The sequence below is a fragment of the Python bivittatus genome, unplaced genomic scaffold (assembly GCF_059951505.1).
Source record: "Python bivittatus isolate LINGU-HERP-01145 unplaced genomic scaffold, Pbiv_v1 ctg000510_np1212, whole genome shotgun sequence".
Taxonomy (NCBI): Eukaryota; Metazoa; Chordata; class Lepidosauria; order Squamata; family Pythonidae; genus Python; species Python bivittatus.
The window spans coordinates 2,295,020-2,321,371 of record NW_028277081.1 but is presented as its reverse complement, the minus strand read 5'-3'; the positions used below and the strand labels follow the sequence as shown (position 1 = coordinate 2,321,371).

The 26,352-nt window shown below is 53.8% G+C and overlaps 1 protein-coding gene across 5 annotated transcripts; it reads right to left on the bottom strand.

Moving 5' to 3' along the window:
* Positions 1–554: 554 nt before the first annotated feature.
* Positions 555–26,313, bottom strand: CCDC30 (coiled-coil domain containing 30). Of its 5 annotated transcripts, XM_088147641.1 has the most exons (24): positions 25,633–26,313; positions 24,381–24,539; positions 19,308–19,428; positions 17,766–17,956; positions 17,143–17,232; positions 15,872–16,016; positions 14,876–15,007; positions 14,222–14,382; positions 13,410–13,498; positions 12,703–12,853; positions 11,095–11,232; positions 10,057–10,226; positions 8,627–8,834; positions 8,371–8,544; positions 7,184–7,393; positions 6,587–6,744; positions 5,963–6,128; positions 4,955–5,076; positions 4,018–4,159; positions 3,532–3,668; positions 3,131–3,245; positions 2,608–2,675; positions 1,065–1,183; positions 786–929 (listed from the first exon to the last, which is right to left on the bottom strand). In XM_088147641.1, exons 1-24 carry the CDS (start codon positions 25,738–25,740, stop codon positions 919–921), a joined length of 3,285 nt encoding a protein of 1,094 aa, XP_088003767.1. In that variant the 5' UTR covers positions 25,741–26,313; the 3' UTR covers positions 786–918. The 5 variants fall into 5 exon arrangements, 4 of the variants coding, with proteins under 4 accessions (XP_088003765.1, XP_088003766.1, XP_088003769.1 ...); XM_088147639.1 differs by lacking the exon at positions 1,065–1,183 and having other exon boundaries at positions 555–929; XM_088147640.1 differs by lacking the exon at positions 1,065–1,183 and having other exon boundaries at positions 555–929; positions 24,381–24,536.
* Between the last annotated feature and the right edge of the window lie 39 nt (positions 26,314–26,352).

Sequence of the window (26,352 nt, the reverse complement as noted above, 5' to 3'; positions counted from 1 at the left end):
TCAGTATTCTTGAGTTTTTGGTGTTTTCCAACTGCCGAAACAGTCCTATGCAGGCCGATGCATCTGCGGGAATGGCACGCAGACTTGGGCCCTTCTAGAAGAAGGTCCGTCTCTTCTGCTAGCCAATGCCGAGAGGTCCAGTGTGGCTCAGAGGTTCCTGCCAAAATAGCGGGGATCACGTATGAAGTCCCGGCTTGGCGCAATGTGTGAATCCAGCCACTGTGTCCGGCAAGGCAGGAGTGTGTCCAACCATGTTTAAAACTCTGTTGTGGAATCCCAGACACGCTCTTGCGGAGCGACGCTGTCGGACTCTGCTTTGCTGAAGCAAAGATAAAGATCTGAGGTTTGGGATGACAAGTGGGGCCCCACAGAACGATGCAGCCCCCCTTCCCCCCTCCCTCCCTCTTTCTATGTCTCCTTCCTTCCTTCCTTCCTTCCTTCCTTCCTTCCTTCCTTCCTTCCTTCCTTCCTTCCTTCCTTCCATCCATCCATCCATCCATCCATCCTTCATTCGGGGGCACTCCGGGACACAAACTAAACTCTCAGGGCCACAGTTGTACAAAGAAATAATTATTGTTTAAAAAGAACATTTGACATGTTTTTTCCCCCTTTTTTTAACAAAACATCTCCGAAGGCAGTCTGGCATATGGGGAAAAAACCCAGCCGCAGACAGGAAGACGCTTCCAGGCATTTTGTGCTGTTCATCCTTCTCCGGGGCCCTTCAGACCCGATCGCAGCAGATGGGGCCCCCGGCCTCATCCTCGCGGAGGTCGGCCGGCTTTCTCGGGACGGCAACGTTTAAATAGCTGACCTCAGACGTTTGGCAGGAGAGAGGGGAACGCAGGGCCCTTTGCGTGGGCTCGGAAGGCTGCCTGTCCTCGATGGCCCGGCAAAGGCTGCGGGAGTCCAAAAGCCTGGTCACCGAGAAGCTGAAAGGAAAAGGACCGGCTTCAGCTCTCTGGCTCCCGGCTCGGCTCCCTCGCCCCGGAGCAACAGGTCATCACGGCTTCAGAAGTGACAGAAACACTCCAAACACGGGGGAAACGGTTTACTGGAGTACGCACAGAATCCACCTCTGAGCTCACACCTAGCTCGAAAGTCTGGGATTCGGGGCAGCTCGGAGAGACTGTGGATTGGAAGCTGAGCGAGGGGAAGAGGGCAGCCGACGTTCTTCCTGGATGAGCTACGGGACAGCAAACCGATTACGAGAAACCCACATCTCCCCGCGGTGGTGTTTATACAGCCTTGCAGGGTTTTATAAAACTTTCTAAACGGGCATTATTTTAAAAAGATGATGACCCTTCTGCCCAGGGCGTGTTTATTTTCTCCTGGGAACAGAAAGCAGCACCCAGGAGGATTTCACTTCCTTTCACAAGCACCTTGTGAGGCAGGATGAGCAAAGAACGTGAGCAACTAGGCCGGCTTGCAGAGTATCTCCCAACAGCCCTGTTAGGCAGTCAGAATCTGTATTCCCCCCAGACACACCAATTCTACAGACATTACACCGTGACTGAGACTGTGGTTTGCAGCAAGGCATGGCTGAGCTGAGGTCTGGGTGTGTATTTGGGGTCTGCCCCTCCTTCCCCCTTGGGGCTACCCCACAGGGGAGGGGGGACTTCAGAGCCAGGCACCCCCTTCGGCTTGCGGAGCTTCCTGGGCTGGGTGGCCCTGAAATCCAGCGTGGTTGGGTGGACTGAGCTCGACTTTTGCCTCCCAGACCTGCTCTCCTACCGCTTTCCTTCGAGGCAAACAGCCTCTGAATAAATAACAGCTTCTCCCAATAAAGAAATGTGCCCAGCTCGTCCCGGATTTGGCTTCCTGTGGCGCTCAGAGTGAGGTCTCCCAGGAGCCCACCAAGCAGGGCTGGAAAGCAGCAGCCCATCCTGGTAACTGGTCTTCCAAGGCAGACAGCTCCCAAACACGACAGCTCTGCTTAGCTTCCGGGGCCTCCTTGGAAAGTGGTCTTCTGTCCCAGCAGGGCTTTGGGTGGCCCCTGATCCGAGTGCCCTAATATGCTTTGCATGGAGCTTTCCAGAGGCAGCACCCAGACTGAAGCAGGATTTCAGAAGGGCGTCGCACCCCACAGAGAGACCTACCGGCTGCCCACGTCTGCCAGGCACGCTTTCAGGTGCTGGCTGTGGCCTGGAGGGCCCCCGAGGGCCCAGGCTACCTGCAGTGACCTTCAGGCCAGCAGGAGAGATGCTCTGCTTCCCGAGGTCTGTGTCTCGGGCACCCAGGGGAGGCACACGCCCCCCAGCCCCGCTCTCTGCTTTCAGAACAGAGCCAGGGTCTCCTCTTCTGCCCAGTCGCCAGAGGCAACTTCCGTAGGGATTCAAACTCCGTGCATCAGATTTTAGGGGTCTTTTATTTCTATTGTTCGCTGCCTTCAGCGGCCCAAAGGCAGAATAACGAGACCGAAACAAGAAGAGCTGGTGTACCTCAAGAGAGCTCGAAAACGCCAGGGAGAAACTGGGGGGCTCTGGGCAGGCCACGGAGGGGCCACGAGGCGACCCTGGCTGGGATGGGGAAGGGAGCGCCCAGTGTCCACGCCACGCCTGCTCTGGCTGGCCCTCCCTGCTTCACAGACACAACTCCTTGGCGCGATACCTGAAGCTGGGGAAGGGTAGCAGCTTCCTCTGCAGCGGGTTCTCGGGGAAGCCGATGCTCCTCAGCTCCTGGGGAAAGAAAAAGCAGCCTGTTCAAAATGAGGCTTAAAAAACAAACAACCCCCCCTGCCGAAGGATGGACTCTCAAAGCAAGACCACCCTGGAAGGAAGCAGCTGAGGTGGGGGAAGGGGCGCAAAGGCCAGATCCAGCCTCAAGACGGTCTGGCTCTTCCAGCCCCTTGAACAGCTTTGGCATCTAGTCTTGGGATTTCCTAGCAGCCCCCCATCCAAGGACTAGCCAAGCCTGGCCCTGCTTAGCCTTGGGGACCGGCTCACACCGGCCAGTGCTGCCAACCTGTCGCCTGTTCCAAGGAGCCGCCCCACCAAGCACAACTGTGGGCCTGGAGGGGGACGGGGGTTCTGGGCCGAAATCCAGCAGGGGCTTGGCCGAAAAGGGGGCTTGACCGCCTTCCCTCGAAGAAGGAGAGGGGTCACGAGGCGGGATCCGGGCCCGGTCTCCGTACCTCCAAGCTGTGGACGTGGATGGTCCGCAGGGCCCGTTCCAGGACTCCGACCTGCAGGCTCAGCTGGAGAGTCCGGTCCTGGAGCTGCTTGTTTTCCCCCTCCAGAAGCTGGACTCTGGGAAAGCGAGGGAAAGAGCCAAGGCTTGCGGGGGCTCGGAGTGGGCAGCGAAGACCCCTCCTCCCAACTCAGGGCCAAGCACCCTTCCTCTCACCCTCGGCCCGCAAAGCGGAGGCTGCCCGTCCCTCGATCCCCCGGAGGAAGAGGGGGGCCGCTTGGACCCTTTAGACAACGAACACGGCTGGCCGCACAAAGGCAGCGGAGGGAGTGAATACGCGGTGGTGGGTCGGCTGTGGGCTCGAGGGGCTACTGCGAACGCTCATGGCCCCAGAGCTGCTCTCACCGGCTCTGAATCGTGCAGAGAATCTGGCTGTTGCTCTCCTTGGCCTCTTCGAGGCTGTGGAGTTGCTGCAGGATCTTCCGCTTTTCTCGGAACAAGCCCTCGTTCTCGCTGGTCACCCGCCTGATCAGCATTTGGTCCTGGGTACAACGTCCAGCGTCTGTGTGTTTCTCCCCTCCCCAGAGCACAGCCAGCACCCCCCGCCAGTCAGCCCACCCACTGGGGCTTCTGTGCTCAACAGGCCACCCTACAGAGGGGGGCCCTTTGGGGCCTCCAGCATGCCCCTGGGCTGCTCTTCAGGCACCCAACTTACCCAGGAGCCTTTTCAGGAGCCCCACATCAGCAATCCGGGGGACCCACGTGGTCCAGAGATTGCCTGGCTCTGCCCTAAACCATGGTTCACCCACACCCGATCAGGCTTCACCCCACAAGGGCGCCCTGCCCCCGGAGTGCCCTGTGCCAGGGTGGCAGGACTACCCTGAGCTCTACCTTTTCTGCCTGGCTCTTTGAGAGCTGGATCTCGCTCTCCAGGAGCCGGATCTGCCCCTCGCGCTGCTTCACCTCGCAGAGCAGCGTATCCTTTGTGTGCCGCAGCCTGGCTTTGTGGCGCAGGCGCCGCTCGTTGTGTTTCCTGGGGAGGCGAAGCGGCATCTTCAGGGACCCTGGGGGCCTGCCAGCTGGGCAAGCAGACAAGTGGCGGGCAAGGGTGGGGGGCACCGTGGGGGAGCAGGACCTCTCACACAGCCCTTGCAGAGCTGAACAAAGAAACCCCCAAAGTTGTCTGTTACGTCTGCCCCCCAGCCCGTTAGGCGTGTCCTTGCCCACTTCTCCTGCACCCACAACAGCAAGACAGATGGGGGGGCTCTGAATCACCCCTTCTTCATAGGCTTTGCTTTAGCCAAGACCTCCAAGAAAGTATCAGCCACTCTAAATCTCGCTTTCCAGCGTGCCCAGTGGGGTTCTTCCGCCTTCAGCTTCTACTTATTTCAAGAAGCCCTGGTTTGCAAGGACCCTCTGCTCCAAGGGGCCTCCCCAGATGGGACCCTTGGGGGTCATCACGCCCTACTGCTTGAAAGTTTGCCCGTCTCTTTGAATTGCCACACCCTCCTCTCTGCCTGAGTAGGGAGCGTCGTGGGGCAAAAACAGACCTTCATCACCTGCGGCTGTGCAACCCTCATGGCCGAAGAGAGGAATGATTCAGTTGGCACATTTCGAAAAGCTAAAGACCCTGCTGGTGATTCCACAGACACGTCCCGAGACTCTTCTCAAGCCACCCATCTGGGACATTCCCAGCAGTCTCCCATCCAGGTCCCCACCCAGGCCCCCCCTGCTTAGCTTTCCCGAGATCAACCCAGGGCAGCTGCTTGAACTGGGGTCAAACAGCGCCCGGCTCCTGCCTTGGGAGCCGAGGGGCGCCGGGAGTCACCTGAGCGAGACGTCCACCTGCTTCAGGACCTGCCTCTGCTCGTCACAGAGGGACTCCTTCTCCTGCTGCAAAGCCGAGAGCTGCTCGGAGAGCTCCTGGCTGTGGGTCTGGTAGTGCAGGTGCTGAAAGAGAGATGGGAGGGCTCACCCATGCCTTCCGGCCCAGCTGGAGGGAGCAAAGCTCTACTGGCCACCACAGCGCCCGGAGAAGGCTGGTCGTGGCCGGTCATCGGCTCAAAGCTCTGGGCTGGCTTGGCCTGGCAGAGCCTGGAGGCAGCCCCGGACACCAGCTCCTGTCAGGGGCTCCACAAGCCAAGGGCCGAAGGAACCGGATCGTTTCCGACCCACCTTTCGCCCCCCCCGCCCCCACTAAAGGAGCAGATGGGATGTCATGGAGACCCCCGTCTCAGTCACAGGCCAGCTTCTGACAGATGACGTCCGTCTGGCCATCGGAATTATTCTAAAGAATTGTTTGGAAATCTGAACTTTTTTTCTTTAATTGTAACAATGAATGCATCGAGCAAACATGTTAGTTATTATTAACAGATAACAACATTAAATAGTTCTGGCATTTGCTGGGTTCCTTTATAAAAACACGTGATGCTTCTTTCTCCAGGACCCGAAAGCAAAATAGTTTTTTGCCAAGTCAGAGAAGAAGGGGACATTTCCCCACTTTGTGCTAATAAACTACATTTCCCCCCACCCCAATTTTATTTTATGTATTGTATTTCTATATTCTTAACACCGTAAGTCACCTAGAGTCTGGGAGGGAGGATTCTGTTTCTCTCCTTTTATGTAGATTAATCAGGACAGCTCTGCCAAGGCCCACCTCAGTCCAGTCAATCATTCTGGGATGTTTCTTCTGGAGTAGGGTACTCCTTCGGAGGCCAGTCAGCCCCCGTGTTGCAGAGAGCAGGGAGGCTGGCGGCCCCCTGCCCACATCCACTCCTCGCGCCGGCCCAGCCTCGCTTCTCCACCTGCGAGGCGGGGAGAGGGCTGCGTCGCTCACCTCCTTCGACAGGGTCCTCCTCTCCTCTTCCAGAACGCGCAGGTGGGCCTCCTGCTGCTGGCACTGGGTCTGCCGCTCAGCCAAGGCCTGGAGCAGCTGGGCCTCCTTCTCCCGCAGGTGCCTCAGCTGCTGCTGCTGCTCTTCCTTCTGCTGCTCCAACAGCTTCCTGGCAGGGGCACCGGGGCCGTGAGCAGAGCGGCTGCCCGGCCGGCTCTGGGGTCCCACCAGCTCCAGGGAGGGCACGTGGCCACCGCTGGGCCCAGCCCCACCGGCTCCCTCCTGCTGCCCTCAGCATCCGGGATGCTTCGATTGCCTGGGGAGTCGCTTCCCCATTTAAAACGGGGAAACCGGCACGGCCAAGAGGGGGCGAGGGGAAGCGACCTGCCCCTCTTCACCCAGTTCCAGCGATCGGGGCCATGGCGCTTCTTTCTTCCGCGTCCCCCGGGTCTCTGTCCTCCCCCCTTAAGGCCCTCCGGATGGGCTGATGGCCTTCATCTCCCATTGCTCGCAAGAGGATGCAGAAGTTGCAGCGCTGCGTCTTTTGTGAGAGGCAACAAAATTCTTTCCCCAAACCACTCCCAAAGGCAAAAAGAGGGCAAGACCCCAGCCAGGGACTGCTCCTACCGCTTCCTCTGCTCCTCTTGGAGATACCAGCAGGCTTCTGCCTCCTTCTCTCTGGCCTCCCTCATCTCCTCTTCCAGCCGCTTCCTCCCCACGGCCTGGGGGTCCAGGAGCTGCCCCTGCTGGCGAGCCTCCTTCAGCATCTGCTCCAGCTCCAGGACCTGGAAGGATCAAGCGGCAGAGCTGCAGTTCTGGGCAGCAGAAGCACTTGGTAGCGGGAAGGCTGCCCCAGAGATAGGGACGGACTCTTGAGCAGGACACAGTCCTTTAGAAATGAGAAACATAGCTATCGTGCAGAGGAACTGGCAATTCAAAGAGGAATGGATTAACCAAAGGGCAGGTTATCAACGAATCCCTCCTCTGCAATAACTCGGAAGCTGCAAGGCGGACTCCCAGCAGAGCACGGGCTGCCCCATGCTTGCCCTCTAAGCCCCAGCTTTCGTGGGAAATGCCTCCCCTCAGGTGGAAAGAGAGAAGAAGCCAACCAGGGTGGATTCGCAGCAACCGGGCAACTGCAGAGAGTTCGCAGGGTTGCCACCCCGGACTGACGTTTAAAAGCCCAGGGCAAAGAGGCGCCCGCGTGGCATGGGAGCCACCCACCCTTTGCTCGGCCTCGGCCACTCGCTCGCTCTCCTGGGCAAGTTGCTCCCGCAGACGGCCCTGCTGCTTGACGGACTGGGACTGCTGGAGCAGCTGCAGCTCGAGCTCCTTGACCCGCTGGTGGCAGAGCTCCCCCTGCGAGGCCAGAGCGGCACACGCCTTGGAGGACTCCAGGAGCTTCACCTGCACTTGCCTCAGCTCGGCCTGGACCTAAAGAGAAACGGGTTTCTGTTGGGTTGGGGGGCCAGACCCTCGGGGGATCTCCCGTCTCCGCCGCCCCCCCAGGAAAGGCAGCTGGATTGTACGTCAGGGCCCTGAAACACGGTAAGACGGACTGTGGAACAAGAGGGGCACGCAACCCTTGCCAGGCTGGCAGGGGAACCCTGCAGAGTCAGGACAGCGTGGGCAGGCTGAAGTCAAGCACAGGCTGCACAACTCTGCAGATCCACTAGAGGGCAGCAACCCTGACTCCCCTCCGCCCTCTCCTGGTCCAGGAGAGCATGGCGGGCCCCACGCCTATGGAGGCAGAGTCACCATCAGCTGAGAGGGGAGGGGGTTCCAGGGCTGCCCAGCCCAAGTCAGCAGGGGGAGGGTAAACAGATTGCCTGCCCGCCCCCCTTAGCCTACCTGGTGGCCTACCTTCTTGCCTAGGTCACTGTTTCTCCCAACCCTGAGGGCGCCTCTGACCTGGGCCAGGTTTCCCATCTGCCCCACTGCAAAGCTGGACTGACGCTCAGTCTGCAAAGGCAGGCCAAGACCAGGCCACCCACCCCTTTGTTGGGGCTTTGAATCTGCCTCCCAGCATCAGGAACCAGGTATCTGGTCCCTCCAAAGAGCCGGGATCTCAACTTTAGGCCTCAACCCAAACATTTAAGCTTCCCGCAAGCCGCTGTCAGTTGCCCTGAGCCTCCACTGACTGGGACCGCATGCGACAGAGGGAACCTATGGGGCACATTCAGCCACTGGCATTTCTCTAGCAACAGGGTCCGCCGCACTGGCCAATGGCTATCTTTGCAAAACTTGCTAAGCTCAAGTTAAACCACACCCGGGGGGATTCGCACGCCACAAGAACCCTGCCCACCAAAGGACATGGTGGCCACACTCAGCTGCTCTGCTCTGATGAAACAGCAGCAGAACCCTGACGTAAAATGCCCTCCCCGTGTGCTCCCAGGTGCCCCCCGACGCACCTTGATGTTTTCCTGCTGCAGCTGTAAGTTCTGCCTCTTCAGCTCCAAGGCCTTCTCCTGCTCCAGCCTCAGCTGCTTCTCGGCAGAGCCGCAGGAGCCGTGGACCCTCCGGGGGTCCCACCGCAGCCGCTGCAGCTCTCCTTGCTGCTGCAGGAGCCCTTCATGGGGGGGGGGCTGTGTGCAGAGGGGAGGCTGTAAGAAAAGCCACGCCCCCCTGTCCCAAGCTCCTTTCCGGCGACACAGCACTCCCCTTTACCTGCTCCGTGTCACCCCAGCCACTTCCCAGGGAGACCCGCAGTTTGCAGGGCGGAGTCGGCCCAAAGCCGGTTGCGGGTTTGTCTCGGTGGGCGCACAGCTGATGCTGCAAAGTGAGAATGTCTTTCAGGAGCTGAGCCTCCTCTTCCTGCCTGCCCTGGGCCTGCTTCTCTGTTTCTCCCATCTTGCTGGTTTCTAACAACTGAATGCTGGATGTCAAAGGATGGGGGGGGGGGAGAAAGACAGAGAAGGGGGGCGTCATGCAAGGAAGCGGATCCCAGGAGCCCTTTCCTGTCAGCCTGCGTATGGCCAGAGGGAGCCTCGCCTCGCAGCTACTAAACTGCAAAGGCTGCCAGCCAGGTTCCCGGCCGACTGGCCAGGTTTGCACAATGCGCTAAGGTGGGTTAACAGCTGCAGACGATGACGCTGCCTGGGAATTCTGGGAGCCGTAGCCCCACCAGACCCCGGAAAGCGACAAACACAGAGGGATGTTTTAAATCACTCCTTCTCCTTAGTGGCAGGAGAGACTTTCAAGAGAGAAAGAGAAGAGGGGAAATGTTAGCCCCCGAACCCAGGCTTTCCCCGACAGCAAGTTGTGGGGCGTTCCTCCCCCCTGAGCCCCTGAAGCCACAGGACAAAGCCGTGCCTCAATCCTGGTTCCGGGGCCTGTTTTGGGAGGGCAAGGGAAGAGCGGTGTCTGCGGCAGCCCTGCTGTTGGGGGCCCAGTGGCAGCTCCCAGGCCCCATTGGGCCAGACACGATGTCAGGGGATGATGTCAGAATGGGACAGTGCCAGCACACCCTCCCCACCTCCTCCAGCCCAGGCCTAAAGCCAAGGAACAAACTGGAAGGAGGATTTGCTCCAGACGCCCTGGAGTCTCAGAAAGTGGGCAGAGGGGCCCTGTTCCTCCTCTCCCAGAGGATTCTGCCAGAAACCCCCAGCCCTGCTCTCCCAGCCCCACCAACAGCCAAGACTGAATCGCTCTGGAGAAGCAGAATGATTCTTTCCCTTTACTGAGAGATCAGCAGCCACCCCCTTGTGCTTCCTGAACTCTCCAGTTCTTTTGCCTTCTCCCTCCAATTCCCCTTTTCCTTGCATCCCATCTTTTTCAGACTGAGCGCACAGGCCTTGGATATTACTCTGACATCTGGGAGCCTTTTCAGGGACAGAGCAGGGGAAAAAGAGTTGTGATAAAACTTCCACTTTTATTGCCTGGAACAAACAAGGGTAAGACTCGGTGTATAAATCAAATTTAACGTTTATGCTTGTGCAAATACACTGTGCCATCTGAAAGAGGAACACGATGTAGGAAGTAATTTCCTTTTGACTTAGCTGAACCTCTTCCCAGTTCAGTACCAGGCAGGCCAGTTTCTTTTAAAGTATTTTAATGTTCCAATCTAAAAACATCCAAAGGTAGAGGGTTCAAATTACCATGTTTGCTCTCGGTCTCCGCCCCGGGTCACGGTCTGATCTTCGCAAACCTGCACTGTTGCTGGAAGTTCAGGGCACGACAACCTGCTTGCCAAAAACCTTTCCCGTTTCTTCCTTTCTCCCATAATACGCTGGTTCAGGCGTTCGCATTCGTGGGACAGCTCTAATACCTGCAGATTTAGGGGAGCAAACCTATGGCGGTGTTGATTTGAATTATATTGCCTGGGTTCGTGTCTGCAAAAGAAGCACGTTTATTGCTGCCTCGGTGCAGGGACCCACCCTGGACTGAAGGTACGCATGTAAATAAGGGCCCGGGGAAATTTATCCCCATGATAAATATGGCCCTTCTCCCTTATTTCGTCCTGACCAGTGTTAGACAACATGCCACAGGGCTTCAGCTCAAGAGAAATACACTGATTTATGTTTTGTAAAAAGGACAGTATTTCCCAAGTTTAGAAAACTGGGAATGGTTGTTTCGAGCTCAGAACAAGATGGGGTGTTTTATGCGATGCTGGCTGGGGAATTCTGGGAGTTGAAGTCCACCCATCTTCAAGGGCCCAAGATTGAGAAACACTGTGCTACGGTGTTCTGAGAATTGTACTGTAAGGCGACACAATGGAAGCTAAAAACAAGCTTCTCGCTCCTTTGTTTTTCATGCCACGCAAAAGTCTTCATCTACAGAAAAATTAACTGGGGGGAATGGTTTACAGTTTTTCAGTTGTAAAACCCTCAGAGCAAACAATACAGCGTTCCAAAATAAGCACCATTTTTGTACTTATCTGCATCGTATTTTAAGAAAATCATCCTTTTGATCAGTATTTTGGTAGAATTTGGTGGCAGGTAGCACTGAGTGTGGACTACCGCACTACCTACTTTTGAGTTTGCGTTGTCTTCTCTGGAAGAGCCTTTTGAGTTTTGTTCCATCAGAACGCAGGACAGACAGACTATTCTGAGGGGGCTGGTTTGCTCTGAGCTCAGGACAAAACTTTGTTCCGCGCACATCCCCACCCCGCTGGCATTAATTACTGCAGGGCTCACCTTGGTTTCAAGCAGTGCGTTCTTTTGCAGTAGTTTCTTGTGAGTCAGGTGCAGAAAACCACTCTCCTCTGCTGCTCCCTGAAACCCCTGGAGCTCGCCATAGAGATGAAGAAGTTCCGACTTGTAGTTGCGCAGCTCCTGGTTAAACAGACAAGAAAACTGGCGAGGGACCGATCAAATCAGAACTGGGAACCTAGGGAAGACATTCATCTGAACCCAACCAGGATTAATGAGGAACAGGCAAACCTAGGATTGCACTGTAAATGTTGTGTGTCCTTGAGACATCTCCTTGGAGGCACCTATTGTTTTTCTGGATTCTATTGTGCTTCAGGGCCTGGATCAGAGCACGATGGCTGGAAAGGATCCAGTCCTTTTTGCATCTCCAGACTCTTCCTGGTCTACAGACCTTGCAGTTCTAACCCTGACTCTGCCTTCTGAGGTTAAGAAAACCACCCCAAGGAGCAAAGAGCAAAACCAGACCAGGAAGACTGCGAGGCCCGGCCACCCACACTTCCAGACAGAGAGTCCTAGGAAACGTGGCAAGACTTCCTGCCAGGTTGCACCTAATTCTTAGAAGTGTCCACGGACAGAATCTGGGTTTTTTTAGGCCTCGTTTCAAAGCTGCTTTCCTCTGATGCTATTTTCCAGCACTGCTTTCTATGCTGGAGCTGTCAGCATCACAAAGACTTGCCTCTCCAAAACACTTGGGAGGCCGTCCAGTGCCCGCCGTGGGGCTCCAGGGTCACCTGCCTCATCCCCAATCCGAGGCACACAGACCCCCACGGGACACTCTTCCTTGCCTCTTGTCAACCCACTGTTTCTTTCATTGTTTCTTCCTCACGCATGGTAGATTTAATCCCCTGGACTTTGCACAACGCCGACTCTAAAGGGGAGATTTTGATCGGGAGGGGGTCTATAGGTGCACCAATTTTATTCTTAAATGGCAGCTATGGAAATAAGTCTGTGAGACGCTGTTTCCCACAAAGTCCTTCCAGCATTGCCATCTCCTCCCCGCCCCACCTCCTCTAAGGTGGCATAAGACTGCAAGATTTGCACGCAAAACGGACTGATTTCAGACCCCAACAGTTTCCCCTTGGCTAGTGAAGACCAACTACTACTTAGGAGACCCACAAAGCCTGTGACAGACTTCCAGGGGAGAACCGCAAACACTGTCGAAGCCAGAACTGGGAGCCCAGCACTGAACGGGTCCCGTGAACGTCCATCTTTCTCTTATCAAAAATTTGCCACAAACCAAAACTGCAAACTGGAAGGGATTTCTCCTCCCAGAAGAACACATTCTACACTAGAGTTTTAAAAAGAAAAACACAAAAAACCCCAAAAGCCAGATCAGGGAAATATGCGTTTTTAAAAAAAGGTATGCCAGGAATTTCTGTTATGAATAGAAATATTGCACAGGAGACTCCACCTTAAGGGGAAAGAAAGACCCATGTTTGTTGCACCATATGCCAGGGCTGCCTCCTCTCCGAATCTGGAAAAGGTCTGCATGGCGGGCTGACCTGACCCAGCTTGCAGTGGGGTGAGCCGGGCTGGGGTGCGGCACGGGAAGGGAGAAGTGAATGGGAGGCGGATCCTGGCCACCCAATTTACCTCCTCCTGCAGCTCCCCCACCTCCCTGCCTGCCTGCCGACGCTCGTCCTGGGTCTCTCTTAGCGGGGGCTCCTCCTGCCCCTCCAAGGCCTGATGCTCGGGCAGCAGCTGGAACCTCTGTTCTTCCACGTCCTCCACGCCTTGGCAACACCTAGAACAAAGCAGGAGGCTCCCAGCAGAGGGAGAGCGAGGAGCCGCTGAAGAGGCCCACCGCGGCAGCCCTTGGCCAATCGCCATCTCTCAGCTTCTCCTCCCATTAAAACCAGCATTGATGGCAGAAGTGATATTCTGTCCTCAAAACGCTTTGTTTTCACCTTGGCCCTTGATTCCTCACGGTGGCATCCTCTGCCTAAGTACATATTTGTGTACTGACACACCCCTAGCAGCAGAACAGGAAGTTTGGCCTATCACAGCGCACAGAAAACCTGCCCTCCTGGCTTTCTGAATCTCTCTTGGCCTTGGAGCTCCCGGCCCTGTCCCTTTGGCGTGAGAGGCAGAGGCTCCCCTACAACCCTCCGGTCTCAACCCTGGCACACCAGGTCTTCTACTGACCTGAGGAAGCGGGTTGTGGGAATCCAGCCGCCGTGAGGGCCTGCAGGAACTGTGATCGCAGGAGAGATGATGCCTCACAGGAGGAGGAAGAGGATTTGCAAGAGATCAAGGCGGGAGGAGAGCTGGCTCCATCTCGGAACACCGAGGCGGTTTACCTTTTATGAAGGGTCTGGCGCTCTGCAGGATCCGGGGGGGCTTCCTCCCACACGGCTCCTTCTGCCTCCACAACTCTCCCCTTTCCATCCTGTGATTGAGGAATATCTGAGAACACAGGAGCTCTGGCACCTCAACTCAAACCATCAGTCCATCTAACAGCACTGCCGATACCGGCCAACCTGGTGCCCCCACCTCCCCCCGGTATGTCGGACAACAACTCCCACAGCTGCCAGCCGCAGAACGTTGTAGTCCAACATATTTGATACGTGGAGCTAGGGAAAGACGGTCAAAGATTCTCTATAGCAGTGTTTCTCACCCTTGGCCACTTTAACATATGTGGACTTCAACTCCCAGGATTCCCCAGCCAACCTTGCTGGCTGGGGAAGCCTGGGAGTTGAAGTCCACATATCTTAACGTGGCCATGGGTGAGAAACACTGCTCTACAGCATTACAGAGCGGAGTCCTTCTCATCCCGCCCCTCCAGGAGACCCAGTTCAGTCCATGATGGGTAGGACTGCAATGAGATCAGCCCCGTGCACTGGAGGGGCTGGCCTGCCCATTGCTCCGTGTGTCGCTTTAGCCGCCTTCCTAACCTGGAGGCAATGGATGTGTGGTTTGTCTAGCCAAGGCTCACCCTATATCCTAAAGGCCTGTCTGGGATCCCCCAAAATGCCTATTGTGTCAACCAACCCAGTGGTTTCCTCAAAGGGTTGCTGGGAGGATGCAAATGGAAGGAGTCCACTGGGAATGCTCTGAGCCTCCCAGGGGAAAAAAAAGAGGGGGGGGAGAGAGGGACAGAGATGTTACATACATGTCCAAAGCAGCCTCCGAAGTCTTCGGCTGCATCTGTGCTGGGTAACGAGTCACAGGTTTTTCTCTCCGCATCCGGAAGGCAAAGCCTATCAGTCAGCAGCAGGATTTCTCTCTCCAACGGGAGCTTCTGCTCTCTGGCCTTCCACAGCCCAGACGCAGCTAAAAGGAATCGCAAAGTTGCTTGGGGAGGCTTGGCTTAGCCTGTTGCAATGGCTCATCTCCGCTGTGGGAGTGAAGTCAACCTTTAACGCTTAGAGGAGGGGCATAAAAGGTGGCTGGGCCGGGGGCGTCCTGACATTTTCCTCTTCCTTTTTGGCAGGGGGGCCTCCCTCAGTGCATTAAGCCTTAGCAAAGCCTGGAAGAACCAGTTCTTTTTTTTCAAATCCCCATCAACACCCCCCTCTCCAAAATCATGAAATAACATAGCTCTTCCTTGGCAGTTTTCCAGCCTTTTGTTTGGGAAAGGCCGGTGGCCCAAATTCCAGAAAAAACCACAGCCCTCAATCCAAAGTAGGTAGATTTGCTGAAACATTTCACGACAGAGCCCTTCTTAGTTCTGAACAGCAAATTGGGGAGGGGGGGATAGAGAAACTGGGAGGGCAAGCCCCTCCGGGGGTGGGGGTGGATTTCCTAGAAGCACGTCTCCGCTTACTGCTGGAATCAGGATCCGGGGCCAAAACGGGCTGTTCTCTGGCGTCTGAACATTCAGTGAACTGTTCAATAGGCCCCTCAGTCCTGTCCTTCTCCTTCTCCTTCTCTTCCTTGCAGATCTCAGGTCCTGGTCCTGACCGAAGAGATTTTTTTAAAAACGCAGTTGGAGAATGGCATATGAATTACATGGGAAAGGTTACTGCCACCCTGAAATCATCGCAGTATTTTCACAGAAATGAGTAGTAATAAAAATATACATACATACATACATACATACATACATACATACATACATATATATATATATATAGAGAGAGAGAGAGAGGTAGGTAGGTAGGTAGGTAGGTAGGTAGGTAGGTAGGAGTAGTGGTGCCCTACATCTTTCTTCTTAAGGCCTTGTAGGCTCCCGAGGGGTTGGGCCTACAATTCCCAGAATTCCCATGAGAGTGGGGGAATTCTGGGCATTACAGCCCCAATACACCTAAAAGCCGCCCAGAGTCCCCTATTGTGGGGGAGATGGGTGGGGGAGAAATCCAATCAATCAATCAATCAATCAATCAGCAAGCAAGCAAGCCAAACTAGGGTGAATTACCCCTGCCTTGGGTCACTCAAGGGATCGTGAGAATTTATCACAGACCACCACCACCGAATTTCTATTGGGCCAAACACACAACGTTCGGCCGCCATCTTAGTCTAACCCTCTCAAGCGATGAAGATCCTAATGAACCCCATACAGGTTCTTTCACGGACGTCCTGCTTTCCTGCTCATTTGCCAGAACTGCCCCATGCTGTATACGCTCCCTGCCTCTTTCTGGGGTTGGCCTGGTATGTTTTTCAGCAGCGCAAACTTTGTGGCTGGAATCGCACAGCTTGCATGGCGTGGTTTCTGCAGGGCGTGTCTGCCAGGAGTGTGCAGCGCACTGAATCACAATCTCACACCCCAGCTGCGTATTTTAACGTTCTAGAGAGGGAAAAAGGAATCGAGCCGAAGACCTACCGATCGAGCCGCTCAGCTTCCCTTGCTCTCCCTTCATCACGTCCAGCTCCTCGTTCGATGCCAGGATCCGGCCTGGGGCTTCATCCAAACCTCGCTCAGCAATGTCACAGATGGCGTTCCCTCCTGCCAGCTCTTCAGAGGGAGACTACAAGACAAACCACGTCTCTCAGCGAGAGTTGGAGAAAGGATACCTCTGGATAAGCGCAGGGGCTTATAAAATCCTGCTTTTTCCTAGTCACAACTGAGAGGTTTTCATTATGCACTGGGAAAACCAGACTGGAAGCGGGCAAGCTCACACAAGCAACTCCTCCAGAGATGCAACAGGCAGCCTCTTTCATCACACACTATTCTGCTGCAAAGGCTGCACCAGTGCCAACCCTTCTAGGTAGGCCAGGTCAGGAAAAAGGGCAAGGATTGCTTTACTGTTGTAGGTATCGCAGTGTTTCTCAACTTCATCAAAAGTAAGATGTGTGGACTCCAATTCCCAGAATTCCCCAGCCAGCATGCTGGCTGGGGAATTCTGGGAGTTGAAGTCCACACATCTTAAAGTTGCTGAGGTTGAGAAAAACTGGGTTAGAGTAACACAAGCTTGAAAGCCTGCAGGTTTCTCTGTGCCCCCTCTTATACCCAGCAGACTCAAGGTGGGATTATCTGGAGTTTCTTTCTCAGGCCCTCTTCTTGCCCAGGACAGAGTTCTCTCTTGAATTGTCCCTGCAAACCTTCTTCAAGGTTATCTCCGCATTCCCCGACACTCAGGAATGACCCATGAAACCTTAGCATAGGTAGAGACGTTGCACGATTGTCTCTGAGTGAGGAAGGGAGCAAAAAAAAGGCCAGAGCGGTGACTCGTGCAGAGATTATTAGCAACTCCGCCAGCTTTCTTAGAGCCTGAAGAGCTACAGGCAACAGAGTGAGAGGCAACAGACCAAGAACTTCAGGGAAAATTAACAGGAATTACCAAGATCATTTGGATATTATGTTTTGCCCCCACTCCCCAAATATTTGGGTTGCCTCCTGTCAGCCTCTCCTAAGACAAAGAATCTCATAAAAATGAGGGTCTTTGTTCAGTTCTCAGGGAAGAATGCAACTCTGAAGGACAACTGAGGAACATCTCAGATAAATACGCTCTTTGTTGGAGTTGCAACTGTCTTCCAACGCAATTTTTTTTCTTTAATTATCTGTTAAAAAATATATCACAACTCCAGCCTGCTCTCTACCCTCAGACCGGATCAATATCTTTTCCTTTCTTATTTTCCTCAGTGTCTTTTTACTTTATTCATTGTCGCTTGGACACGCTGCACGGACTGTTGCTGCTCGCGAAGCTCCTCATCTAACCTCTGATGGAACTGATTCAATTCATCCTTGAGCAAAAAAAAGAGAAAGAGAGAGGGGAAAAAAAAAAGATTTCAGTCTGGCTTCAAATGCAACCTTATTCTGACTTTAGGTGGCTGTTGTTCTCTTGGTTTTGTGACGTGCTGCTTCTGTTATTGTTTCAGAAACATAACAGCACAAAACAACGGAAACCGCTCTGCCCGGGGAGCTTCTGCTATGGGGCATTCTGGAAGGGCCACAGATCACCGCCAGGCAAAAGGCTTCAAAAGGCCCGCTCTTGGACTTTGTCCGGGGTGGAAGACGAACGGAGATGGGCCGCGTCTCAACAATCTTCCTGCTGCTAGAAACCCCCTGCCCCTTTTTTTCCCTTCCGCCTGTTTCACACGCCTCAGGCTCCCCTGAATGAAAAGCAGGAGATAAATCTATTTCATGAACTGAATAGGTTGCCTTTCTGACAAAGCCAGCATTGGGGAAACCCCATCTCTGCCTTCTCAGCTGCCCTGGGGCTCTGGGTTTTGAAGGTTTCCCTCCTCCGCCCCCCGGAGCAGAAAGGACCGTGTACTTGTAGGGAAGCCACGCAGGCCCTTCCCAGGCAGTGGGAGGCTCCCAGCTCCTGCTCCAGCGCCTCAATCTTCTCCAGCAGAGAGCTTCTTTCCACCAACAAATAGGCAACCTGTTCACCGGGGCTGCTGTGCACTATGCTGAGCAAGCCTTCCTGCTCCAGCAGGTCTTCCACCTCCTTATGCTGGGATTCTGGGGAGGAACACAACGCAGACCCCTCCCTCAGCACAGGGTGGGCTGGCTGTGGCCCGTTGCTCCCCAAGACCTGGAGAGATGTCCCCCAGGGTTCAGCACAGCGTACAACCCGTCCTTAACATACAGCCCCCACCCCCTTCCCTGGGCTTTAGACTCTCCCAGAAAGTCAAGACACCTGAGGCAGGAGGGGCCTCTCTTCTTATGGAGAGCCCTGCCTGGAATTCAAGGCACTTGGTTCAGGGAATGGCTGGCCTGAACGTTACAAAGGGCTCCCCACGCCCTCAGGTTTGCTTGTGCTCAGCTCCCTGGGGAACTGAGCCTCTCCCTGCTTTGTGGACTTGCGCACGATGCTCCTGGGGCCCTTTGCCACCACACCACAATAATGCAGGGCAAAAGGTGTTGGACTAGACGTGGAGAGGCCTTTGTTCATGTCTGCCCCCCGCCCAGCCCCAGAGGCCTCAGCCCAGCCTACCTCACAGGGTTGATGTGTGCCGGGGGGAGAAATCAGAGGAGGGAGAACTATGTACAAGCAGTCCCTGGGTTAAGAACGAGTTCCGTTCCTAACTCTGTCTTTAACTCAAATTTGTATGTAATTCAGAACTGGTACTTACGAACAGACTGCCCGTTACTAAAAATGGTGGGCAGCGCTCTCCCTTCTCGAGCCGGTGAACCGCTGAAGCCGCACGATGTTTTCACGAACCGCTGAAAGTCACTGAAAAACGTGCAACTTCAGCGGTTCATGACGGCTTGTCGGCTCGAGGAAGGACAATGCCATTTGACATTGTTAGTAATAAGCAGCCCGTTCGTATCTAGAGGTTGTCCTTAAGTCAGATGTTCTTAGACCAGGGACTGCCTGCCTCCGCCCGAGCTTCTAAAGGAAAGGCAGGCTAGAATTCCAACAAACAGAAATAAGAAGGCTTCGCCTCTCGACTGAGCGCTATTTTGAAGTCCAAACAGAGAAAAAGGTTGAACTGCCTGTTCACCCTGGCCAGCACTCCCTCCACTTCAGTCTCTCGGTTTGACAGGCTACCGATTCAACTCTTGCTCAAGTTGTCAACTTCAGACCTCGATGTGATGGGCTGGCAGAGAAAGCGGCGGGGGGGGGAGAGAGGGGCCCCTCTAGGAAAGGAGGCTGCAGCCAGCCACAAGGGGAAACGCGCACTGTGACATCACCACGCAAGCTCTGCCTTTTGTTCTCGCGTCACCCTGCTGCCTGCGAGAACGGGAGGGTTAGAGCTGGCGTTGCAGCAGTATGACACACGATTCATTGCTTGCCCCCCATGGAGGCCCGACCTCTCTAGCGAGGAAACTCCCCTCCACTCTGGAAAACGAAGCCAAGGGCAGGTACCGTGCTCGAGCTGCAGCTGGCTGAATTCCATCCTCAGCTGCTCGTTTTCCCTCTCATATTCAGCCGCCAGAGCATCCCGCGCCTCCGTCAAGGTGCGGACGTGATCGACGTAATTCTCCACCTGAAAGGAGAGGAACAGTCTGGACCCAGAACGCCCAAACTAGAGGGACGCCATTTCACCTGTAGCTGAGCAACGACCCAGGCCGTGCAGCCCCCAGCATCCTCGCAACTGGAGAGGTTAGGGAGCACCCCAGAAGCCACCCTAGCTGGCCAATCGTGCCGATTATGAGCCGGTGGGTGGCCTGGACTGCACCCGAGGGCTGCCTCTCCCTGGTCGAAAAGGATACACCAGGCGCTGCTCTGAGCTACAGCTGATTTAACCATGTTTGGTTGAAAAAGCACAACTGACCGGATTCCCACAACCCAGAGTGTCACCACGGCTGCGTTTCCACAATGTGCTCACTGCAAACCGAGCATGTTTTGTCTTGGCATAACGAGAAACCTAATCTTGAAAGCTTACGCATTTTATTATTTTTATTTATTAAATTTATATGCCGCCCATCTCCCCCAGAGAGAAAGAAGATAGTAAAACGGGTTAGTTGGAAAAGGGGCTCCAGATGCCTTCGGGTTTTGAGCTATCCGAGACACAGCTCTCCTCCTGCAACACCCAGAAAGCTTCTGTGGCTGAAGGTGGACTTTGACCTGAGTTTCCCCAGACCTGGTCCAGCAACCCTGCATGCTCTCATTCTTGGAGGGGGGCAGGCTCTTGACTACCTGCGCATATGCCCTCCCCCCGCAACTCACTCTCCACTAGCATAACAGCTTTATTATCATTCCTTATTTTCACACGGCATCGTGTAAAATTTCAGCCGCGGCCATAGAGGTTAGAAACTTTGCAAGAGAGAAAGCCAAACCTTCGAGTGTCACCAGAGGGCACCAGGGCTCTGCGCAACTCCCCGGCAAGGCTCCCTCTGCCAGAAAACATCCTTTTGGTTTCCCCAGCCTGCTGCAGCCATCCACTGTTCAGAAATCTCCAAAACCAGAAAATCCAAGCCAAGTTCCTCCCCAGGGCACAACGGATCACTGGTTGGAAGACTTCCGGGGTACCTACAACACAACTGCTCAAGGGTCCAAGAGCTGGGATCTGGTTTATTTTCAAACACGGCGGGGACAGATTCCGAAGAAATGGAATTTAACTGAGCTTGTGTTCCAGACGAGGAAACTTTAGGATAATTCTGCACAGCATATATACCTGAAGATTTTTTACGCCTGCATTATGCACTAACGCTACATTAGTCCATACAGTGCAGTTCATTTCAACCAGTGTATCAATAGTAATTTTTGATGATTTAATGTACATTCACACGCTTACGTTTTACAAGGGGGGGTGTTCTCTCCTGAAAGGTGGTTCAAAAACATTCTAATAAATATCCAAATCTGTAAAGGAATTTAGAGCTGACCTTGCAGAAGGTACAAAAGAACTGTTGAGAAAAGAGTACACAGTGCAGAGATTGAAGCAAATGTGAGGGGGGAAAAATAAAGCAAAATAACCTGGCCTTGGTTGTGTCTACTGTAAGAAGGGACAGAGAGAAACTGGGCCAGGCCTTCGAGATCTTGCTGTTCCATCCTACAGCAATACAGCAGCATTCCTGGAGCCCCTGTAGGGTCCTTTTCTTGACCTGGCCTACCTTGAAGGGCTGATGGACCCCTGGGGATTTTTTGCCTCCTGCAAACAGCTCTTCCAATGCCACAGAGAAGGATTGGAGGGCTGGGGGCCAGCGGCCTTCAAGGCAAAGGAAGCCACTCTGCCATTCTGACTGCCCTTTGCAACGATGAATTTCCTGCTGACCTTCACGAACAGCTTCTCTAGAACAATCTGAAAACCCCAAAACACAGACGAACCCCAGCACCCTGCTCTCTCTCTCTCTCATTTGCACACACACACCACTGCCCCATCAGAAGAGAGTCCCATCTACATGCTTTTTACAGCTCTTGGCTGAACTCCCACATGATACTAAACCAGATTAAAAAAAAAATCTATGATACACGAAACATTGCAGTGGGCTGAGTTCACTCTTCAGGCCACAGTCCATGCATGTCAACCCACAGTGGCTGAATTCTCACCCAATGCGGTGCCACAACCAAATAAAACAAGATGCCTCAGCACAGGGCTTTTCAACCTCAGCAACTTTTTAAGATGGGGAATTCTGGGAGTTGATGCCCACACCTCTTCAACTTGCTAAGGTTGCAAAGCCCTGTCTTGGCACAAACTAGGCTGCAAGCTGGGATTTCTGGGAGCTGAAGTCCACCTGTCTTAAAGTGGCCCAGGTTGAGAAACGCTGCTCCAGACTGTCTCCTGAGCAGTGATGGTGCTTTGAAGAGTTACCGCCTACTTCAGGGCCTTAGTTGTGGAAGGGGTGCCTCTGCAGATTTCGGCCTCTGGACCACAAGGGCTTGTGCCAGGCGGAGATGGGGGCACAAGCTGCCTGCTCCTTCCAAACTTCACATGCTCAAATGCAAACAAATTTGCAACCAGCCAGCAGACAGACAGAGGCTACTGCTGTTGTTACACTATGAACGTCTAGGAGTTAGCCAGTGGAGCAGACCGCCAACCCATACATTCAGTTTTGATCTTTTTCCCCTTCGATTGGCAGAAGTCAAAGAACAAACGAAACGCGCCCAGATATCCTCCTTGTGCATATTTGCTTCAAAGCAGAACGGAGCTCACTGACGTAGCCTGCCCTTCCTCTCCGCAGGAGAAAAAGGAGTCTTTACAAATTGGAGTGTGGGCAGCGGTGGGTAGCTGAGCCACACGGCAAGGGCGAGTTTTCCCCTGTCAAGATGACGACAGTTGGGAAAGGAAATGGATCATCTGCTGAGAAGGGAAAGCTATCCTTGGCGTAGCCTACAAGGAGCCTGTGGCTCCCATTGTCTTCATTCACCGCTTTGAAGGCTGCGGGGGAAAAAACTCACCCAGACTTCTTCCTCCCACCAGATCAGACAGGCCCAAGAACTCAGGAAGCGCTCCTGTGCGAAGGCCGTTTTTGTCAAGGGAGTTTGCGCCGGAAAGTTCCCTGCGGGCATCTGACATCGTACAAAGACCCAGGACCCCAAGATTCCAGGAAACCCAGAAATCCTGGAAGAATGGGTTCTCTCAACTCCAAGAAAAGCAGGAAATGAAATGGATCAAAAAGACACGGCCATGTTTGCGTAGGTCTCTGGAGAGGCTTAAAGGACAACAGGAGACAAGTTAGAGGCTGAACTAGGGCATCTGCATTAGAAATTTCCCAAGTTTCCAACAGCTGGCACAACATGCCCGGAACCTAAGAAGCGATGCATAGCTGAAACCCTTCCCAGCATCTCCAAGAAGAAACATGCTTTGGTGGCGGCACAGCGAAGAGAAACAGCTACCGCTGCAGCTGACGGCTCAGCCACCAGCAGACACCATGCAGCGCTTTAAAGAAAGAGAGGGCTCTTTCATAGCACCTTGCCATAATTCCAGCCCTTTTTCCCCATGGTGCTGCCTTCTCCCTAGAGAACAACCCAGGATGCTTGCATGCACCTCTGTCTGCTTTGCAGGTACGTCTGCTCTACAACGTCCAAAACGGCAACCCCACTGAAGAGCACTGCTCGACCTCTGGCCAACACCCGCATCCATTTCATTGAAAACAGGCCCCGTGCACTCCCCAGGTTAACGAACCCATGAGGAAGGTAATCGTATTACCTGCAATTATTTAATTACATTTAACTGAAATTCAATCCAACTTAAGTTTGTCTTGGCCTTGCCTTCTTTATCCTGGCCACAGAGTAGGCCTGGAGAAAGAGACTAAGCTGAGAGAAGTAATATTCCCAAGGAGAGATCAGGAAAAAGAAGTTGAACTCTCACTCCAGTTAAACTTTAGTGTGACTTGAAATAATGACAGGTAGTCCTCACTTAGCAACTGCCTCATACAGTGACCGTTCGCAATTACGACAGTGATGAAAAAGTAACTTAGTGACCAATCCTCACATTTATGACCTTTGCAGGTCTGTAAAGCAAAGGAAAGCTGAAGTCAGATCATAAGCACAGCGGCAGTTTCATTTATCAACCGCTTCGCTTAATGACCAAGCTGCTGGTCCCAATTGTGGTTGCTAAACAAGGACTATAACTTTTCCAGTCCCTAGGAAAATGTCTGACACAACTCCGTATCAATCCCTGCCTGGATCCCACATCTTGTGGTTTCCTTTGCTTTTCACTTGGCATGTCATTACAGACTTGGAGAGATCACAGAGCTATCTAGTCCAACCTTCTAATCCATTAGGGCATCTGACAGTCCTAAGGTCTATCCAGCCTCTGTTTGAAGACCTGGTTTATATCAACCAAGCAAACCGTGGTCTATTGCTGAGAGTGATGTAACTTGTTCAAGAAACCATGATTAAACCATGTGCTTTAGTACAGTGCGTATCTCCAAAACATGGGCACTGAAAGATCCATCATTAGCCAAAACATGATCCACAAGGACCTGGCCAGCTTGTTATATAAGATTGGTATATCAGTATAAAACTCCTGTCCTCTATGGACAACTTGATGTTTATAGGTCCCATGGGTACTGAAATATATTTGGAAATGGGGTGAGAAGAGGCTAAAGTGAGAGTAAGCAATGTGAAAAATAGCACTGTTTACACACCGTGCAACACAAATTGCTTGCAGGGGGAGGAGCAAGGCAGTGGGGCTTCTAGTACAGCCCCCCCAAACAGCCCTCAGGGTTCAGCAAATTGTGGCCCTCTCCTACGTATCAAAAAACTATAATTAAGGCTGTCCCCGCAAGAGATAAACAGGAGATTCCCCACGGAATTCAAGCCGCCTTGCGTAAGAGCAGTGCGAAGTATACCTACAGTTGGACGTTACCCAATTCATGAACGGCACCCATTTTGGAAGTTCATTTGGGCATTTCCCCAAGTTTCCACCCGTGCCTGGAAACCGGGGCTGCCCCCCAGGCTGAGGGCAGCCTAAATCGTTCCGGGGGTCCCGTTGGTGCAACTCAAGATCATCTTTTCCCTCCAGTGCCCGACGCCTGAAAGCAGGGCTCCCACCTCTCTCATCTCTTCCGCCAGCTGCCGCCAGAGCTTCTCCAACTCCCCAGAGGCGAAACGCAGCTCCTCCTGGCCACGCAGGAACCAATGCCATGTGTGGGCAAGCTGGGTCTCTGGGGGGGCAGCAGTGTCCCCTCCTCCTTCGGCTTCCCCCGGCTGCTGGAGGAGAGAAAAGCATCAGCGATCCAAGTTGGTGCCCGCTGCAAGGAAGCCATCAGGGCTGAACAGCTAGCTGGGCCCCGAGTGTTGACATAACACGGTTTATGGCGTAGGCAAACCATGGTTTGAACCCACCCTGGCTTAGCACGCCGGAAGCTAGATCTTCTCTGCTCTCCAGCCAGGGTTTGTTCCAGTTCTTGTCGCTCTTCTTGGAATTACTCTTTTTTGCTTTGGTTTTATGCTGGATTGTTGGCTGAGTTTGGTTTCGGTTTTTAAAACCCTGTTGGCTGCCCAGAGTCGCCTTGGCAGGACGGGCAGCTACAGAAATCGAATAAAAGGAGGTAATGGGCAAATCGATCCACATTGCCCAGCCGTCACTGCCAACGGCTGGGGAGGATGGAAGGTGCAGTCCAATTCATTGAGAAGTCCATCCATCTATGTATTCATCCATTCACGTGTATACATATATGTATGTATGTATGTGTATATATGTATATGACACACACGCAAACCTATATATACACAGAAACGTATGCGTGTGTGTGTATATATATATATACACACACACACACATATATATATACACACACACATTTGTATATATATAGGTGTGTTTGTGTGTGTACATATATATATGTATACGTATACACACACACACAGAGATTTTTATTTTATTTATTTATCCTGTTTGTATGCCTCCCAACTCCCAAATCTTTGCTTTTTCGTTTCTTCTCTTTTTCCTTTAGCTATTTTCCCCCATTTTCTGCGCATGTCAAAACACACACACACACGTTCCCCAAATATATTTTTTTAAAAAACTGCTCTTTGTATTTCGTGTTTTAAGCTTCGCTAGCCGCCCAGAGTCGCCATTGCAAAGGGGGCGGCCATATAGCCAGAATATAATAAACAAATAAGCAACTGTTTCTAGCCGTGTTTTGAAAAACGCGGGTGAGTCCATTCTTTAAGCGCGCCGCCCTGAGTGGAGCCTCCCCGTACAGGCCCTGTCTACTCTGGCGGGCCAACTAAGAGGTCCCCGCCCAAAGCGCCCGCGTTGGGACCCCAGGAGGAGCCTCCCCGGGAAGGAGCAGTCTACCTCTCCAGCGCCCTCCGCTACTAGGCCTCCCGCTCCGCTCCGCGGACCGCAACCCGGCCTGCCGCCGCCCTTCCCGGCCCCCGCGTGCACCGGCGGGCCTCCCTCCATGCGGGAACGACGACGCCACCCCGGCCGGGCGGGGACGCAGCCCGAGGCAAGGCCGCGAAACCATGGCAACGCAGCCCGGGCGCGCGGAGACCCTCCCGGGTGCCCCGGCAACGGGCCACGCCCCTTTAAAGAACCCGCCTCCCATTCCTCCCGACTTCCAGCCAGCCAGCCCACAGCTGCTCACTTAAGCCAACCGCGCTTTGCCGGAAGCAGGAGGATGGGCTTCCCCGCAGCAAGGAGGGGTTGCCCTCAAATGGGCACGGGGCCCACCCTGCCTGGAAACGGATCGAGAGGAGGAACCCAAAGCCTTGAAACCTGGTTTATAAATGCAGCGCAGGATGGTTAAAAGTATTGACGGCTGAACCCCACCCAGGTGAAATCTGTCCCTTTGCAGTGGCAACCTGCAGCAGGGCTCCATTCCTGTGCAATCCCTCCAAAGATGCAAACCGGGTTTCAGGGTCCAGCACCCCAGGGATTCCCCACAGAAAAGCACCAAAGACAAGCCCAGTGGGGAGCTGGTGGGCTTGGAGTTGACCAGAATGAATGGCTTCATGGCACGCGCCAAGCTAACGGTCTGCTTTAACCATGCTCTACAAAGCAAGCCACCATAAC

Excerpts from the sequence above, each read along its gene's own strand:
- CCDC30 (XM_088147639.1), bottom strand. The coding sequence starts at position 25,740 with ATGGAGGGAGGCCCGCCGGTGCACGCGGGGGCCGGGAAGGGCGGCGGC. Across the intron at positions 8,835-10,056 it reads GGAGACCGAGAGCAAACATG|CATTCAGTTGTTAGAAACCA; the intron begins GTAATTTGAACC and ends TTTGACATCCAG. Across the intron at positions 7,394-8,370 it reads TGCAGCAGGAAAACATCAAG|GTCCAGGCCGAGCTGAGGCA; the intron begins GTGCGTCGGGGG and ends GTTTCTCTTTAG.